The sequence below is a fragment of the Mycothermus thermophilus genome (genome assembly GCF_041956435.1).
Source record: "Mycothermus thermophilus strain CBS 625.91 unplaced genomic scaffold VTJ04scaffold_4, whole genome shotgun sequence".
Lineage (NCBI taxonomy): Eukaryota > Fungi > Ascomycota > Sordariomycetes > Sordariales > Chaetomiaceae > Mycothermus > Mycothermus thermophilus.
This window is the reverse complement of record NW_027191430.1, coordinates 103,411-122,534: the sequence shown is the minus strand read 5'-3', so window position 1 is coordinate 122,534 and position 19,124 is coordinate 103,411. Positions and strand designations below refer to the sequence as shown.

The following is a 19,124-nucleotide window of genomic DNA, read 5'->3' as shown; positions in this document are numbered from 1 at the left end:
TTCAGGCCGAAGTCGGATGTACAAACAACAATAGGAAATCATTGTTAAAGAACGTGTGTAATCCTACATAACTCGGGTATCAAGTTCATATCCATGGAACCCAACTGCCTCCCACAAACGCAAGATTCCAACCTCCGTAACTCAAATGTCAAGGTATCATGAAAAGTCAATCCCGAGGTCAGTCAACCCCCTGAACCCCTGAATCTCATAAATAAACACAACCACATTCCACCCATTCAAATCGTCTCTCTCCAGACCGGCAACCAAATGAACAACACTACGCAAACAGTCGCGAAAATGATCCCACCGGCGAGACTCTGAAGAACAATCTTCCTCTGCAGCCTCCTCAAGTTCCGATCCTGCACGCGGATCCGGCGGTCAAAGATCATCAACCGGCGGAACGTCCCCAAAATCCCACCCCTCCCCGGCTTCCTCTTCGTATTCTCCTTCAACCCACCTTTCAGCTTATTCGCCTCGGCCTCCTCACCCTCCTCTTCCTCCTCCTCCAACCTTTCCCACGGCAACCTCTGCCTCCTCGAAAACAGCAACAAAAAGAAACAACTTCCCCGCATGCCCGACAGCACCAGCGTCATACCAAGGCACCACATCGGCCACGGATCCCACGACTCCCACCGACTGTGCGCGCCGCGGAAGGGAACCATGGCGCGGCAGAGGACCAGCACGAACCCGGTGACGAGCAGCACCCACCCGAGGGCTGTCGCCACGCACACCGTCTCGAAGGTGCCGTTCCCGACGCCGAGGCGGACGAAGTTGCGGTGCGAGCAGTTGCGCAGGAGGCCGTAGACGTGGTCGGCGACGGGGCGCAGGGCGTCCGGGTGCCCGCGGGGCTCGCGCTTCAGGTCGGCGAGAGCTTGGTCGCGCAGGGCCTGCGGGATGTTGAGTTCCTTGGGCGCGTTGGGCTGGAGGAAGAGGCGGATCACGGTCGAAAGCTCGGCGGTGTGCGAGGAGGTGGTGGTCTCGTTGCTGGCGCGGGTCGGTTCGGGGTGCGGGACGGCGAGGTTGTTGGTGGATGACGTGGCGAGGGGACAGGCGCCGCCCGAACCGGCGACGCAGAGGGCGGTGGTCGAGATGAGCTGGGAGATGCGGTTGAGGGTTTCGTTGACTAACATTGCACGTCAGCGAACCAAGGGACGACAAAGGGGGAGTGACTGGGAACTGACCGGCTTCGGGGTCGAGCGTGTCGGCACCCTTGTCATCAGCACCATCTTGACCAGGTTGGATGGGAGTGATGGTCAAGGTAGACTCCGACTTGGGCAGTGCCGCTTCCTCCTTCTCCTTGCCTTCAGCCTCCCGCTGATTCCATGCGGCCTCGTAGTTCTTGAACCTGTTGGCCATTGTTAGTAAGGTGATATCCAAAACAAAGGGTCACGACAGCAACACATACCAAACGTAAAACTCAAGATTCTCAGATGAGTACTCAATGTACTTGAGGTACATATAGAAGTCATACAGCGACATTGGGCTACCTGCGTTGCTTGTGTTAGCATACGGCCCACCTCAACACCTCATCAGAGACTCCCACCACCACTTACATGTCTTGTTGGCCAGGATGCGTTCGAGCCGCAGACGGTTCGGGATTCCTCCGCTCCCGCGGTCCGGACTCAAGGGCCGGCGGCCGGCCTTGACACTATTGGCATACTCGCGGAAGTCGCGGTACTCCGGCTTCTTGTACAGGACGAGCCACGAGGGGATTCGGAACTTCATGGCGGTTGAGTTGCTGGGGGCGCAAGACGACCAAGGATGAGGTCGAGATGAGAGACTCTCAGAGAGTCATCTGCGTCAACACGAGCTCGACTGACAGAGAGGCAGCAGAAACAAAAACAGGGAAAGGCGGGGAGGAGCTCTGTGTGTCCAGAACTGGAGGGCGCTGGAGGATATACTGCTCCTAGCTCAAGCCATGTCAGCCCTGGGAACCATGGGCATATGGGAAAACGAGAGTCCCCTGTCCCTCGTGGCTATCATGTGCCGCTGCATGAACAGCTAGGGAAGTAGTAGTAGCAGCGTCATCTGCGGGTGCAGCCGTGTTAGTGTCACAGCGGCGAACCCGGTGTTGTTGGTCACTTCCCCACAGAAGCAGGTCCGAGAACAGGGCAGCGGGTGCTACACTGCACCCACGGTCCTGGTTGTGTTTCTTGGCTCCCTTGCATGAAGACATCATTGGCAACGGTCCACCTTGTTCTCGATCAGATTGGGCGGCGGTTCGGAGCTACGGGGTCCTTGTCAAAAAGCTAGATCCGAACCATGAGGTCCCGGGATGGTGGCTGCAGCGATCACAGCTGGACAGTCCAGTTTGGGCACGACGGCTGTTGTGGCAGTCGTAGGATTGCTTCCGACGCCTCTTCTCCCTTGCTTTACGATCTCAGAGCCGATATTGAGGCTGTTATTTTCGATCAGTCTCCTGTCCATCCTCATCTTCCACTCATCCTCCGTCCTGCGCCTCCGAGCGCCTCTTCACACGACCCAAACCGCCACACTTCTCCCCGCGTTTCGTCATCCTTATCTTGCTGCCCGGCCCTCCCTAAAACACCGAGGTGATGACGGTGCGTCAGTGCGTAGCCTGGCCCTACACCGAACAGAGCAGCGATGGGCGGAGAACGTTGCAGAAGGCCGCGAGGCTAGCGACGCGGCGCATCGCGGCGGCGAGGAACGTGCACCCTCCAGTCCATCGGTAGCGCGCATCCAACTGGCGGAGTCTGCAGAGACGAGCAGCATTCTCAAACACGCACACACACACTCTATCTCAACACACCTGCACGTGGTTGGGAATAGGAATAGACCTGTCCTGCACGACCCATGCGGGAAGGCCTGATGCAAAAGATACAGAACCGAGACTCCGGGGTCAATGATGGGTTCAGCTGTTCGAGGGTCCTTGCGGGCACCGGATCCCACACCTCAGCCGCACGGACGGCCAAATGGAGATCTCGACCAGCCAGGCTTGTTGACACTTGACCCAAAGAAGGCGGCCAAGACGGAGGCTACCCGAGCAATTGTGCCGTGGATTCCGACGCGCGTTTCCATCTTTGTCGTTTGTCTCGTTTGTTTCATGCCCGTTTGGTGATGGACGCGAGAGCGTTGCATCATCCCACACTTTGAAGACGGTTGGGAGGCTAGCTGGAAAACGACGAGATGCGAGTGGTGTTTCTCTACCCACTAGCTAAACTGACCCCGTAGATCTTCGGGTTTCATCTATGACCTTCCTGGGTCGGTAGTTGTTGCGTGAAGGTCCAATCATAGAAGCCCAGAGAGTGTTGATGCACAGGCAAAGTGCATTGAAGTAGAAAAAGACCTCCTATACGTCGCTATACGGTGGTGCGCTCACGCATAGGAATGTATGTATTAATATAGACAGTGGAGTGCTAGACCTACCCGAAAACAGTACTGTGTATTTCTCCGGAGGAGTTAGGAGATCTCTCGCTGAACAGCAAGTCTGGCAATGCCGACAGCCTTCGAGAAAAGACGTCGCCTTGCGGAGTACACTACGTCTCTAGCCAGGGGCTCGGAGTTGGCCATTTGCCACCCGTGGGGCCTCTTCGGCAAACCGTTGCGGGACTTGTTCAGAGTACGGATCTAGAATTAGTAGAAGCTAGGTACGGAGACCGTATTTATCCACCAAGTTCAATTGACCGAGCTTCTACTTCGAAGAGATGAACCGAACACCTTCAATAGTCCACAGCCATTAGAAAGATTCCGAGACACGATTAGGTAATTAGGAGGGAATGGTGTTTAAGTCTCAAGAGGTGACGAGCTTTTATGCTCTCCCTACTGGTAATAATAAGCGAGCACCAGCACCTGTGCTTGGACATCATCTTGACAGCGCCCAAAGTCCAAGGTTTGGGCTGATACTAACCAGTCAGTCGGAGTCCGCTCCCGATCGTGTGGCTGGATTTGTGAGCTATGAAAAGATCGGGCAGATTTCGGTGATGAGCCAGCTTCGGAGCACCGGAGGCCCAAGCGTGGACAAGAACGCCGCCCTCACTTCCAACTGGCCGCCACTTTGGTATCTGCCGCACGGTTCGTTCATTGTTCCCGCCCTGATCTACAGCCGTTCTGCCGATGTGTGTGTTTCCTGGCCTTGTGTTCATCTGGCCGGCAATGTTGAATCACTGGTGGCACTCTCTTACAACAACGCCACGATGCGCCACTTGCGCTGATGAAACGGGATGCTCGTATACCTACATTGTGCCCAGGCTGGTCGGAAGCTCGCGGATATTGCTTGTAAATACCTTTACGTATTGTCATGCGATTAGGAATGAGCAGGGCCCTGCGCAACAGACTGCAGCCCTTGTATCATGAGGTATTATTACCGACACCGGCAGCCACCTGCTGGGAGCAAAGACCTGGTCTGGTGAATTGTATATTGGTGGCAGCCATCCCGAGAGTCGTCGGCCTCTTACTTCTTCTTCCGCATCCTGGACTCAGCTGAAGGCGTTTGGTTCATCTCATTCAGCTGCGTCAGCCGTCCTAATGGAAGGACCTCCATTCTTTTTCTTCATCGCGTCTATAAGAACATGGAGTCCTGGCTTCGGGGCAACGGCTGCGGGAAACACCGGCTCAAAATGGATGACATTTATTAGCACTGAAAGTGACTCAAGTTCAGTCAAGAGCCATTCTGAGGGTTGAGCGGGTGACTTTAATCAGAAGGAGAGTCAGCTATAATTATTATCCAGATAGTCAAGAAATATCCATAATCCGTCATTTGCTTCTCGGAAGCATAGCCATCACGACTTTGGAGTTCATTTTCAATGGTCAATAGTAAAAAAATGTTCTTTTATCCTATCACGTCTGTCAACCACGTAACACACTTAACCGTAGAATCAAGCTTCAGCTTCGTCTCCAAAGTCATTACCAAAAGCCTCGCCAAACAACTTATCCTTGGGACCTAGAACTCCGTATTACACCCATCTCTCCGTATAGTGTCCTGTCATCATAAGTGCACCTCGTCTGCCATTGTCATCATCGAGTGCACCCCTACCCCATATTATATAGGTTGTGGCTGTGCTGCGTAAATGCAGCAACCATATTCTCAGGCTCAACTTTACGCCCAACATGTTGTTGCCTTCAACAACCTCAGCACAAGCAGTGGAACATCCAGCTATAGTCTCACGGTCAAGTTTACTACCATGCGCCGTCGATCCCAATCCAACCCCAATCCCCGCCGCGTCCTTCCAACCTACACCTATATATACACACCTTTCCTCTCCTTGGCATATTCGTCTGATCACTCTTCTCGCATACGACCCGATCTGCGGCCAGGTCTACATTACCCTAACCGAGCACCTCATCGACTCCATCGGTAACGGCTTCACAGCACTCTCCTACACCTGGGACCAGCCCGTCGAACTTTCCGAGCTCAAAAGGGGTCCTGTCGACCGTTCTCTCCCGTCCAGTCACCCTTCCACTCCTAGCCCGGACGCAATCGAGCTTATCATTCTCCCCGAGTCTTCGGCGACAATTTTTGAGCGGCGCGATGACCTTCACTTTGAAGAAGCCATCCGGGTGTATACTAGGACGCCCGAGGCCACGCGCCTGTCTCTCCGGAAATACTCCAGCCTCTCCGACTTCTTCAGGGCCTACTTCCACCGGTTTCCCGAGGGTCACATGCTGCCTCGACCTGATGTAAACGGGAGGGCATGTCAGTATACCTACGACCAGGTCTCCCACCTGTGGATCGACACTATCTGCATCGACCAGTCCAACTCGACGCAGGAGAAGGCGACCCAGATCCCGTTGATGGGGGAGATTTATTCGCACGCGGGCCGCGTGCTGGCGTGGCTTGGTGCAGATGAGTCAAGGCTGGATACGGTTTGTTGGCTTCATGAGGTTGTGTTACCTCTGCTTCGACGCTTTGTGGTGAACCTGGATACTTGGTCTCACAAACCAGAGGCGTTGGATGTCTTGGAAGGGTATGATCCCAGGAAAACAGACGTGTGGACGGATGTCATCGGGTTAAAGGAAGAGCCCCCGACAGTAGCTGGGAGTTGGGAAGCGGCGTGAGATGATTATTGTATGTTTTATTTGACGAGACGATACTTCCACCGAGTGTGGGTTGTGCAGGAGCTGGTGCTGGCCAAGTCATTTAAGGTGATGGCGGGACGAGATGGCAGAGATCTGAACTGGTTCAGTATGCTCAAGCTTTCGACCTTGCTCATGAGTTGTGAGTGGTACCGGCCTTTGGAAGGGTTGTTCAGTCGATATTACCCTAGTGGGATGCCATGGGCAGTCGACCTAGTGGTAGTGCAGCTCAACTATCACAACAAGGAGCTGCTCGGATGGAACTGGGCCAAGTACTGGTTGAATACATTGCAGGTGGTCAGAGAAAAGGGATGCTCGTTGCCGCAGGACACAGTCCTTGCGGCGGTGGGAATTCTCCAGCAAGTCCTACCCGAAGGAGCGCCGTTCACCATTCGAGCAGCCGCGACGCCCGAGGAGGTGTTCCTCTCGCCAACGAAAGTATTGTTGCTGCATGGAGACCTCACCGTCCTCTCCTATGCCGACCATCCCTTTTCCCGAAGACTGACACATCTTCCTTCCTGGGTACCAGACTGGAGCAATGTGTTCAGCCCGAAACCCTTAGGAATCGCCGAGGGGGGCAATTCAGCATGCATCTTGAATTCGCCCTCGACAAGCCCCTTGCTAAACGTCAGCCCAGCTGGCGAACTCAAAATCCGTGGCCTCAGGCTTGACATAATCAACACATTGCCTTGCGGCTACGAACCGCGTGAGGATGGGTTTGCTGACGCGGTTCTGAGCTTCCTCACATCTATGCCTCACCTGTACCCTCACAAACGTACTTCCACTCCCTGAGCAGTCATGCCCACGTCACACCGGGCGGCTGTGCTGGTCCAGACACTCACCGCTGCCGACTTCGGTAACATGAAAAGACGCCGCGACCGTAATACTGAACGATTACACCTCGACTTTCGTGCGTTTATGCATATTCACCTCGGGTTTGTGTATGCTACACACCATTCCTCCTCAGGGAGCAATGAGGCGGAAAGACGAAGACTCGCCATCGAGACCTGCATCAACCAGCTCATTGCCCAGGAAGGAGTCGACGGACTGACCGTCTCGATGGCCCCCAGCGTGGCCGAGCTGCGAACCCATGGCCAGGCGTGCGACGCGGCAAAGCGGAAGGAAAGGCCGTGGCCCAAATGTTCAAGGAGAGCTGTCGTGCCGATGAGCGCCGAGCCTCTGTGAATGAAGCCACACGCTCCAATTTAGCCTTTACTACGCTGCTGTTCCATCCCCCACATGCTTCGGGCGAAGGGAACTCTTCGCCAAACGCTCCAGAAGCCCTCTTCTGAGCTCCAAACAGGGATAAATAGCCCTTCACTCGCTCTATTTTCCTTTGTATCTAGCATGCGGAATTTACACACTCTTTCCCACTACCTTTTCCTGCACCTGGAAGCTTGTGGCATGTCAAGAGCAGAGAGGAACGAGTTTCACAGCCACATCAAAGCCATGATGAACGGCCGCTCTCTATTTGCCACAAAGGATGGGTGGGTTGGGATGGGGACTGATGTCTTCGAGGTTGGAGATGAGGTGTGGCTGCTTGAGGGAGGAGCGGTGCCATACATTTTAAGGCGGGAAAAGAACGATGAGCCTGAGGGGAAGTTGGAAGATGAGGCGCCGAGATACTGGTTTCTTGGGGAGTGCTACGTGCATGGTGTGATGGAGGGAAAGTTGGTCAAGGGGAAAGAGACCCTTATTGAGGAACGGTTGAGGGAAATCGTTCTTGTGTAGGTGCTCAAGCATTCCTGGGGCTACAGGGCAGTTTTGTTGGATGTCTCGGTTGATAGGCCTCTTTGAACAATCGTAGAAACATAAGCAATGAGACACATGTAAGAAACTCCAACCAAGCAAAGGGAATAATTTTGAAAGCGACAAGGAGAACTTCGAGATCCAAAATGCAACCCAAGATATTGTCTAGGACTGATGTCCTACTTGATGGACAATGGTAAGGGGTGTGGTTTGTTTGTTTTGCTTGCCCCTGAATGTCAAGAGATGGGAGTCCAACATGTCGGCATAGGTAGAGCACATTTAGCTCTCCAGGTATAAATACCAAAATTGAAAATGAATGATTCAAGTGGCAATACACTTGGGATATTCGGAGTCGGACACTGACTTTTGTTGTTTGGCCTGTTGCAAGTTTGTAGACTGTGTTGTGTTGGCATCTGTTTCTCAGGCGACATCCAACATGGGCTCCCTAGTATGGATTTGGTCACGTGCCAAACATTGTATGGTACGCTTACCGTTTGTGACGCGTCCCATAACGTAAGTAAGTAACGTGACGACTGCCCCTCGTGGCCCCGCCTCCAACACTGGAACATCCCGTCCAGGCCCGGCGCAACCACATCGACAACCTGGAACCGCATCCATCTTTCACCATACGACGGGAATAGGCACTCACACCATCACCGACGTCATCCGCGCAGAACTCCAACAACAAAAACCCTCTCTGAGCTTCTCCGAGTACTACAACTCCAAAGCCTTCGCATCCGCAACACCCCCCAACCCCTCAGCGAAACGTCCCAACCGCATCTCCCGCCATGAACCGCCTCTTCGGCACGGCGGCCCCCAAACCGCCCAAACCGACGCTCAACTCCGCCATCGCGAGCGTCGACGCGCGCATCTCGGCCATCGACGTCAAGCTCGCCAGCATCAACGCCGAACTCCAAGGCTACCAAACCAAGCTCTCCAAGATGCGCGACGGGCCCGGCAAGACCGCCCTCAAACAAAAAGCCCTAAAAGTCCTGCAACGCCGGAAACAGTACGAAGCCGAGCGCGACAAGCTGCAGGCGCAGGTGTGGAACATGGAACAAGCCCAGACGATGCAGGACAATCTGAAAAACACCATGGCGACGGTGGACGCGCTGCGGAGCACGACCAAGGCGCTGAAGAAGGAGTACGGGAAGGTGGATTTGGATAAGATTGAGCGGCTGCAAGACGAGATGGCGGATTTGTTGGACGTGGGTAACGAGATCCAGGAGACGTTGGCGAGGAGTTACGATATACCCGACGATGTAGACGAGGCGGAGTTGGATGCCGAGTTGGAGGCGTTGGGACAGGAGGTGGAGCTCGAGCGCGAGATGGCCGGAGCGGAGGGAGCACTGCCGAGTTTCTTGCAGGACGAGGTACCCGAGTTTATTGACGAGCCGCCAGTGACGACGGGGAAGGTCAAGGAGGCTGCTGGGTAGGAGAGAGGAGGATGATACCGACTTCGTAATGAGCACGGCAGAACATAGGTACACATAGAGAGGGAGGGGGCCAAATCATGATCATAATGAGCGCGTTGGATGACTTCAGACATGTTTATTTCCCAGGTACAGTTACTCAAGGTTTGTTACATAGAATAGGTCGGTAACCCTTCGACGCCCCAGAGGCCGTAGCCGCTGATGTTTGTATGTACGTACACACATCTGTCCAAATCATACGCTGGGCCGGACACTATTAATAGTATCAGTAAACCCCTTCAAGTGCTTCTTCACCCAACAAAACACTCCAACAATTTTTTCTCTCCCACATCCTCCCTTCTCTCCCCCTCCAGCCCACCAGGTACTTAGTCCACATGTCCAAAGAAGCGGCTCGCCTCCTCCAGCTCCGGGTCTCCATTGCAAAAGTCCCAGCCAACAATGACGCTGCGCTGACTGCAGCAGATAATGCGCCTCGCGTCGTATTGCAACTTGAACACGCGCGGCGGATTAGTCGAGTCCGGCACATCGAAGGGGACGGGCGCCTGCGCGATGTGCGGGTGTGGAGGCATCGGCGGATGGCCTGCGGTTACGCCACCAGTTGGTGCTGCTGCTGGCCCGTGTCCGGCCGCTGCACCGAGACCATTACCACCGCCGACGCCGCCGTTGCCACTGGGAATAGAAGGTGTAGCACCCGCTGTCGCCGCAGGATGAGCAGCGACAGGGATAGGAGCGGGAGGCGGTACCTGATGCGAGTTTGGCGCTTGCGGGACGTGCGCGTGGGCTTGGTGTGCCGTCGCCAACATGTGCGCCGATGGCGCGGAAAAGGTCGGGCCTAGGGATGGAACCGGAGGACGGACGTCCGCCAATGCGTGTCCGGCGGCTGTGCTGGTCGATGGCCCAGCCGTTGCCGTTGTTGTTGCCGCCTCCTGGTTTCGCAACGCCTCGCGCCGTTGTCGAGCCTGTTCGAACTGCGCCCGGATGAGCGCGCTCGAATATGCCTGCCGCAGCTGGCTCCTGGTGAGGGGGTTCTGCTGCCGGTCTATGGCAGCCTCCACATAGGATCGGTGAGTGAGGATCACCGGGTGCGCTGCAATGGCTTGCGTCAGTGCGTATTGTCCGCCTTCGACAGCTGTGTCGATGATTTGACGGATTTGCTGGAATTGCGGCGAGCTGGCGGTTTCCGCCTGGTTCAACTCCATGGTGAGCATGCTTCGGAGGGGTGGCAGCGTTACCGGGCCAGATGATGCACCGTTCGCGGGAGACCAGGAGCTCGCGCTCGAGTTAGTAGCTTGCTGTCCAGCAGGATCGACCGATGCCGTGGACGACGTCCCGGGCCCCGTTGCCCTCATCGCCCGAAGGGCTTCCCGGCTCACAAGATTGTGAACCGCCGGATGAACCGGAACAGACGACTGTTGGCTCCGGTGCTGCTGCAATGCTGCCAGGGCAGCAGCCTCTTGCTTGAAGTGGTGCTGATCCTTCCAGATGCCCTCCTTGTCTCGCCGCCAGATGATAATGGTGGCGTCGTAGCTGCCACTGACGATGCGTCCATACTTGCCTCCTCCGCCACCTGGTGGCAGCTTGGCTCCGTAGGCGCAGATGTCCTCCGGCCTGCGAGAGCCTGCATTGCCTGGCCGCCGTCCTGCCCTCGGGCGTGACTCCCTCTCGTCCAGCAATCCCGCCTCCACGGCCTTGAAGTACGCCTCATCCACCTTTTTCGCCTCGGCGAGATCGTCCTCGACGCTGTGCGGCAAGTCCCCGAAGCCTGCCTGGATCGTGCGCACCAAGCTAGAATGCGACCGAAGATTGGCCACCTCGAGTCCGGTTTGCCGGTCAAAGACTTTGACCTCGTTGTCGCTACTCCCGCTGACAATACGACGGCCATCGTACTGGACACATGCAATGCCCTTGTTATGGCCAACGATGGTGCGTGTGCACACCTGTGTTGGCCAGTCCCAGACCTTGATGTGCCGGTCCCCGCTGGCCGAAACCACCTCACGATCGTGGATTTGGACGGCGTTGACGGCAGCACTATGGCCCTCCAAACTGCCGAGCATGGTCCACGCGGGAATGACCGGGTAGTCGTCGGGGGTCATGGGCAGAGTGTAGCCATAGTTTACATTGGTTCCCACGGGGTCCACTTCCTTATATCCCAAGTCTCCGTAACGGAGCGGCTTTCGATTGAAGATTTTGATCGTCTTGTCTTTCGAGCAAGTCACTAGGATGCGCTTGTCGAAGCGTACGTTCAGAACAGACTCGCGGTGCGCGTGCTTGAGAATCTGGAGTGGTTTGCCCGTGGAGAACTGCCAGATAATGACGTCTGAGTCGGAGCTGCCCGAAACAATGATGTCCTCCTCAGGATCCGAGTCAAACTGCAAGCACAGGACGGAACCCTTGTGTCTCGCAAGGGTACGTAAGCATCGCCGGGATGCCATGTCCCAAACCTTCAATGTCCTGTCCCGACTTCCGCTCACGAGGTACTGAGCATTGAACTGCAGGCTGTAGACGCACTCGCCATGGCCCTCTTCTGGATAATCCGGGTGGGGGAACTGAAAATTAGTGTATTTTCCACGCTCCCAGTTCGACTCGAGCCGCCGCCGCATTGTGTAGAGGTACTTCCAGTTGATTCGATAGCGCGAGGATGGCGCATCCCATACCCACAGGGTCGACTTGGGTATCCGTGGCTCCATGACAGTTTGAAGGAATACGCTTTTACCGGACGACATATCGGTGGACTCAGGCGGACTCCTGGCTCTTCCCTTCCCTTTGTCAAGCTTAGCACTGCTCGAGTTCGACCTTGACACGGTACCGTTCCACATTCCAAAGCCGGACCGTTGTGATGAAGGTCCCCCAAAGATGCTAGCTTCTGGAACATGCTCCTCAGCCGGATGGGGAACAGGAACGGCGCTCACGTCTACCATGACAGTATCCGGATCGGCGTCGGTCGGGGGCGACACGGAGATGGCGCGCTTCTTGTGGGCATGGCCACCGTCATGCGACGAGGTACGGCGAAGCACAGGGGTGGATGAAGGGCCATTCTTTTCCCGTTCCGCCTGGGCAATTTCGTTGGTCAAAGCCTTCCATCCTTCCAGGTAGTAGAGCTTCTCCCATAGCTGCCGATCCAAGGCGAGGTTGTGCCACGCACGGCAACACCGAGCGACATTGATGAGCGAAATGGGATCGAGATACTCAAGAATCTTGAGGCAGACTTCAGGGGGTAGGTAACGGACAAAGTCGATGTAGAGGCGGGGGTGGAGGTTTTCAACGATCTGGGAAATGGCAGACGTCGGAAGGGAATTCAGGATATACATGGCGAGCTCTGGATGGGATTCATGGGTAAGCATGCTGCCGCCACACGGCGCGACCCGGTGGGAGGAAGTCCAAGGGGCGATGACGTACCGGTCTTCCCAGATATTGACAACCTAGAAATGTGTTGGAGCAGCCATGGCGGGTACTCGTCACGGCGAGAACTTAGGGCGGCGGAGACGTCGTCGCGCTTCAGAGAGAAGGGTGTAAGGGCGGAGGAGGGAGCAGTCAACGGATCTTCTGAGTATCCTTCGTCGGGCTGCGGGTTGAACGAAGCCATGACTCTGGTTCAGTTCCGGGATTGAGAGTCCGTCGTGTCCAGCCCGTGTTGCGGCGTCCAGAAACGTAGTGGGGTGCGGTCCGGGAGCAAGCAGCGGGCAACGGGGGCGCAGAATAGACCAACAGCGAGGCTAACAAGTAGTAGATGACCAGAAACGGCCTGTCACGATTTGTGCCCGGGGAATGATTGCCGCGATGCAGGCCCTTGGCGCAGCGCAGCGCGTTGGTCTAAGGCTTTACAGTACGTAAACCAGTGCAACGCGCAGCGAGACCGTTGTTGATGGGCGCCTGGTTGGAGACGGGAGCGGCTTCAGGTAATATGGCGCCTAGGTAGGTAGTCGGATGCGGGCAGGACGATGATGTGGTGATGTTGTTGTTTTGGTCATGGATCGGCGGAATGAGGACGCGGCTATGACGAACAGGTCGAGGACTGCATTGCGGCTGCGCGCCGTAATAATGTCAGGGATCTCTCCAGTCGAAAGCGTACGAGTAGTGAAACAGTCCAAGGTCGATATGGGACTGAGGAGTCGAGTACGATCCAAGGACACGTAACCAAGACAGCCTCACAAGGATGGATGAGGTGCGGTGGTGGTTGGTGATGTTAATGGTGATGATGGATGTGGACGCGCAAACAACGACGCAGCGACGCTCCGCCGCCACAAGCACAACCTGAAGTGCCCATGTTTCGTCAGCGCAAGGCGGCGAGAACGCCAAGATGACCATGTCATGTAAATTACCGTACCGATTCCAACTGGGGAAATGTGACCGGGCGCTTGGCTCGGCAGTGCCATTCCAAATTGAGGCTTAGTGCTGTCACCGCCTTGTGAGCAGCGGGTTGTCTGGATCCAACCAGCACGCCACACGTCGGATCAAGCACCTCACAGACGACAGAGTCGACAAAACATTTACTGGGCCATCCGCGGTTATCGTGATGGAGGTATGACGTCTGCTATTGTCTCCCATGTCCCCAACGTATATCTGACATCACGATGCGTCTCAGCTCACCGTTGGCACCGTCTTAGCGGTTCGGGGAGTGGCCGAACCTGGGGCCCAGGGACTCGACCTGAGTTGGTGGGGTGAGCGATCCAAGTCTATGGATTTTTGGTGGATGGATGGTGTTTAGCCGCGTAGGGTAAGCCATGGAGTCTCTGTACGTCCACGTTGAACTCCATGCGACCTGAGAACAGAGGGAGGGAGTGCGGCTCGCAATCTCGAAATCTCCAAGCTGAGTCAACAGATTCTGGAGGCCATCAGCACGGCTCAAGATGCCAGCACTTAACTGTGCTGATTCGTGCCAAGGGGACGGGAGGTGTGTCATGGTCGATCTTCCAGGTTGTGGTGCAGCATTTGCGACAAGCCATCTCCAACTCGGCACCTCGGGGAGATGCCGCAATGCTACAGTGTCAGTGCGACCGCTGAAAAAAGGACCTGTCGGCATGTAGGGAGACCAAAGTGCCGTTCAAGTAGGTGTGTCGACCAGAGTCAGCAGAAGACAGTTACCATCCCTCGACGCCAGCCGGACTGTATGTACATAGGTTAAGGTAACGGTACGTAATCCGTAAGCTGCAGCCACATCCCCTCCAACCAGCCAGAGCAGACGAGAAAGCTGGGTTTTCTGGAGAACAAGGGGATACCGTGGATGGAGACCGTGGTGTTCAGAACTGGCGGGAAGGGGTAGAAGTTGGAGCTAGAGCTTATACTGTGCGCTGTGTGCATGCTTTCAGGATAATAGGCGCGGCCCGACGGGTGAGTTTGGCATCCATGATTCCAGAAATGTTTCGGAGCCCGTCATCAGTAGCGGGTCTGAGGGGCAATGGGACCACGGACATCCGCCGGCCGTGTGTCCCGTCGTTACCCCGCTGCCGGGAATCAGTCTCTCACTGATGAGGTCCACGAGGAATGTTGTGTTGGACAGCCCAGGACATCTCGCATCCATTGCCTCGAGGGGGGCTCAAGTCACCTGTACGAGTACACAGTACTATGCAAGTTGGATCAAATGTTGAAAGCAGTTCTGGTCTCTTCAGATCCATGATACCTGAGGTTAGTGACGGCAGACTTGGATCAGTGTCCCGTACCCGTACCACATGTTCCATTGCAACACGGATCACCAAAGAAAGCTCGTCGCGCAGGCCCAGCACACCCCACTTTACAGCGTTCCTGCCGCCGCGGGGATTCGTCTCTCCCAGGCTCATCTGCCTGGACTCGGTCCTGTCCTCACCCTCCACTTTTCAAAGGCCATCTTCCAACCAACCATCTTCCGTCCACGCCTTGAACCTGTCTCCGTTCCTATCCACCTGGCCACGACCAACCCTCCTATTCCCAGGCCTCATCCCTTCAACCCGGAAGAACGCTTGTTGAAAAGCACCAGTTCGCCTGGCGTTGGGAACATTTCAGATCCGAGGCTTGCTGCGTGGCAACACCCTTGTCCATCATCCCACCACCAGCCCAAGTCCCGTCCATCCAACCCACCTCGCCCACCTCTGATCTTCGACACACGTTGGGCCCCATCCTTAACAACAACAACGACGACGACGACAGCCCCGCGGCCCGCACACGCGACAAAGTACGCGCGACCTTGTCTGACGGCCCAGCAGCACATCCAAGGCAACCAATCCTCGTATTGATCCAGCGACAAGCCCATCTCCTTCAGAGCGCGACTGAAAAGCTGCCGCCTGCGATAAGGACCGGCTCCCCAGACGGCCCAACCTCGAATCTTCCAGCCGCCGGTTTGGCACGACGGAGGCTTTCCAGGCCCGACATCCTGATTCCGCCTTGACAGCGGCCCCGGAATCATCATCGGCACCGCCCGCTCATCGGCCTGCACTCACCGACCTTTCGTCGCGACGTGCCAGCCGGGACCCTGCCGATTCCCCCCAATTGAGCGTTAGTCTCGATACTGCCAAGGGGTCGCACCCGCCGTTATCACCCGGTCCCCAGTTCCGCGAACTGTCTCCCCACACACGACGCCGATGCGAATGGAGAGCAAGTGCTGGCCCATGCTCCCCTCCATCGCCTGAACAACTGCGGGCCTCGTTCCTGTCATGGACATTGTCGACAGATTGACTCCTATGGGCATGTCGGGATTGCTGCGCGATACCCAAATGAACGGATCAACAGCCACCCTCTCCGGCGCCGCCACTCCCTCCTCGTCGGTGAGCAACTTGTCCACCGCGTCTACCATCGTCGCTTCTCAGAATGGCCCCGTCGTGGCTACCAGCAACATCATCAACCAGAAGGCCGATGCCTCGCGGTCGCTCTACCAAATATGCGTCTCTCTGAAGCAGCGTCTGGCCAAGGTGCCGGGCTTCGACGCCTACCTGGACCAACTGGAGGAGATGGCCAATGACCCCGAAGATGGCGGTCCCGTCGGTTCCCTCTGGAAGCTGTTGCGGACTGGCCATCCGCTTCTCACCATCTTCAACGCCCTGAAGCTCGATCCGCCTCTCCAGGTCCTCGAGAAAAATATCTCGGAAGAAAAGCGGTCCAAGATTGCCATCCTTCGCTTCGTCGAAGCATGCAAGTCCAGGCTAAATATGCCCACCACCGAGGTTTTCATCATCACTGATCTTGCTGGCAATGACACAACCGGCTTTGTGAAGGTGAGTCGGTAACCGGATGACTTCGCTCTTCGCAGGCTGACGTGATTGCCCTTTACCTCCAGGTAACCTCGGTCATCAACCATGTCCTCGACCTCGCCGAGGAGCGCGGCCTCCTTCTCCAAATTCAACCATACCCAGAGACCGACGACACAGTACAGCCCGGGTCAAAGATGAGTTACCGAGACTACATTGTACGAGAATTGGTCGATACGGAGCGCAAGTACGTTCAGGACTTAGAGAACCTACATGACCTCAAGAAGACCCTGGAACAAAATGGCGTCATCCCCGGAGACGTCGTACACAACATCTTCCTCAACATCAACGCCATCCTCGACTGCCAGCGCAAGTTCTTAATTCGCGTCGAAACAACCAATTCGATGCCCGCTTCGCGACAGGAATGGGGCAGTCCGTTCGTGGCTTATGAGGAGACTTTCAATACCTGCTACCAGCCGTTTATTGCGAATCAACGCAAGGCCGGCCAGCTTGCCGCCCAGGTATTTGACAAGATTCAGAGCACCGAGCACCCTGTAGCCTGCGACCTCAACACGTTGGATGGCTTCCTTCTGAAGCCCATGCAGCGTCTTGTCAAATATCCTCTGCTGCTCAAGGTACGCCGCGGGACTACTTGTCCCCCACACTATCCCTCCCTGCTAACTGTGTTATGCAGGACCTGTTGAAAAAGAGCGAAGATGAAGCCGTGAAGGCCGATCTCCAGGCGGGCATTGACGCCGCGGAGCGTGTGCTGCAGAAGGCCAATGAAGCCGTAGACCGTGATTTATTGGATGAAGCCCTCGAGGACCTGGTTGCGCGCGTTGATGACTGGAAGAAGCACAAGGTGGAACAGTTTGGCAAGCTGCTGTTGCACGGAGTTTACCCTGTTCTCACCGGCCGGGCTGATCAAGAGCGCGACGTATGCACTTCACTACTCTCTCTTATCAGGCCGTTTTGGCGTGTGCTAACAGTCTTTTTTTTCTCAGCAGTACGAAATTTACCTGTTCCAATGCATCCTGCTGTGTTGCAAAGAGGTGGTGCCCGGCAAGGGCAAGGATAAGAAGGATAAGTCGCGCGCGGTCGCGCCCAAGACACGAAACAAGAATGCGAAGCTACAGCTCAAGGGCCGCATCTTCATGACCAATGTCACAGACGTGGTGGCCATGTCTAAGACAGGTAGGTCCAAGCGCATGCGCTCCGTCGGGAACTTGGGGCGCTGACATGGCGCAGGTTCATACACCGTCCAGATCTGGTGGAAGGGCGATCCCGGCGTCGAAAGCTTCACCATCAAGTTCCAGAACGAAGAGACGATGAAAAAATGGGCGGCCGGTCTTGACCAGCAGCGCAAGGAAAATGCGCCACAGCCTCAAATGCCACCCGACAGGACACCGACATTCACTTGGCTGGAGAATCCAAGCGGTCTGGAGAACCCCTATGCGAAAGAGGCTGAGGAGGAAGATGATGATGACGATGCGGCCGCAAGCCTCTCTGGCGCGACACCAACGCCATCCCAATACTCGGGGACGATGGCAATGCCAGGGACCATGGTCCGAAATGCTTCAAGCACCAGCTTGCGTCAGCGGTCGGCCACGAGCGAGAGCACACAGTCTATTGGTGCCGGACCCAGATTGCCCCCTGGGCGTTTCCCAATGGCTCCTCCTGCGCTCCAGACCCAAGTCCCTGGCCAGTCATCACCACTCCCGCGCGGTGGCGAGTCGTACTTTTCTCCTGTCAGTGAATCTCCGGCATCCAGCCGAACTAGCACAACCAGTTATCAGTTTCCCAGGACGATCACCCCACAGCCTTGGAACCCCGATGAGCACAATCGGTACACTGCACCTGCCATGCCGAGGGCCCCCTCACGAGACGGCTCAAATCCGGCGAACGCGTTTGGCGCGAATGGGCGCAATCCGCGCGGTCCCTCGATGCCGGTCATGCCGCGCGACACATCTCAGACAGGACAGCTACAACAGCAACGTAGCCGCAGCTACAGCACTCCCGATATCAATGGCCAGGGCCCACGTGGTGGGCAGTCGATACCTGCCGTCCCCGGGATACCAGCGCATCTCAGCCAAAACCACCCCACGCATCCCACCCACGTCCGGCACGACTCGAATATCCCGAGGAGCAACACGGGCAGTCCGGCAAACGAGATCCCCATCCGTACCAACACCAACTCCCCCGGCGCGCAGCGCACGAGGCAGTACACGGGGGGTACCATGGCGCAGTTTCCAGCACAACCCATCTACTCCCGTCAAGGGACTCCTGGGAGTGTCACAAACCTGCCGCCTCCGGGCCCGCCGCCACCAGGGCTTGCGCCGCTCGCGCCTGTCGACCCATCAAGGTCGGTGCAGCCGGGTCTTAATACAGCTCCGCTCACAGCAGGCCACGACATAATGTCGCCAACGTCGGACATTGGGATGCCCAACCAGCTCAAGGTCAAGGTCAATTACGACCAAGGCAACTATTTCACCCTGGTGGTTCAATACAACATCACGTATCAAAGCCTAGTCGACCGCATCGACGTGAAGCTGGCGCGTCTCACGACGTACAGCATTGCCCGTGGCGACCTGAAGTTGCGCTACCGGGACGAAGACGGCGACTTTGTCACCATTGAGAGCGACGACGATATCCAAATTGCCATTTCTGAGTGGCGCGAGACCCACGCCCACGCTGGGGCTGGCTTGGGCGAAATTGAACTTTTCTGCGTCAGCGATAATAATTAAGACATCCGCGG

At 56.2% G+C, this 19,124-nt stretch overlaps 5 protein-coding genes across 5 annotated transcripts; 3 read left to right on the top strand and 2 right to left on the bottom strand.

The window, feature by feature from the left end:
• Window positions 1–236: 236 nt before the first annotated feature.
• VTJ04DRAFT_5740 (uncharacterized protein) lies at window positions 237–1,725 on the bottom strand (the record flags this gene model as incomplete). Its single annotated transcript, XM_069363888.1, has 4 exons — window positions 237–1,123; window positions 1,182–1,345; window positions 1,406–1,487; window positions 1,554–1,725. 4 exons carry the CDS (start codon window positions 1,723–1,725, stop codon window positions 237–239), a joined length of 1,305 nt encoding a protein of 434 aa, XP_069217769.1.
• A 3,342-nt stretch (window positions 1,726–5,067) lies between these two features.
• On the top strand, window positions 5,068–6,015 carry VTJ04DRAFT_5739 (uncharacterized protein; the record flags this gene model as incomplete). Its single annotated transcript, XM_069363886.1, has 1 exon — window positions 5,068–6,015. The coding sequence occupies one exon, from the start codon at window positions 5,068–5,070 to the stop codon at window positions 6,013–6,015; it is 948 nt and encodes a 315-aa protein (XP_069217768.1).
• Window positions 6,016–8,570: 2,555 nt separating this feature from the next.
• Window positions 8,571–9,218, top strand: VTJ04DRAFT_5738 (uncharacterized protein; the record flags this gene model as incomplete). Its single annotated transcript, XM_069363885.1, has 1 exon — window positions 8,571–9,218. The coding sequence occupies one exon, from the start codon at window positions 8,571–8,573 to the stop codon at window positions 9,216–9,218; it is 648 nt and encodes a 215-aa protein (XP_069217767.1).
• A 362-nt stretch (window positions 9,219–9,580) lies between these two features.
• VTJ04DRAFT_5737 (uncharacterized protein) lies at window positions 9,581–12,798 on the bottom strand (the record flags this gene model as incomplete). The annotated part of the gene is made up of 2 exons (XM_069363884.1): window positions 9,581–12,531; window positions 12,612–12,798. The coding sequence occupies 2 exons, from the start codon at window positions 12,796–12,798 to the stop codon at window positions 9,581–9,583; spliced, it is 3,138 nt and encodes a 1,045-aa protein (XP_069217766.1).
• A 3,040-nt stretch (window positions 12,799–15,838) lies between these two features.
• VTJ04DRAFT_5736 (uncharacterized protein) lies at window positions 15,839–19,113 on the top strand (the record flags this gene model as incomplete). Its single annotated transcript, XM_069363883.1, has 5 exons — window positions 15,839–16,396; window positions 16,459–17,004; window positions 17,064–17,306; window positions 17,377–17,563; window positions 17,618–19,113. The coding sequence occupies 5 exons, from the start codon at window positions 15,839–15,841 to the stop codon at window positions 19,111–19,113; spliced, it is 3,030 nt and encodes a 1,009-aa protein (XP_069217765.1).
• Window positions 19,114–19,124: the final 11 nt, after the last annotated feature.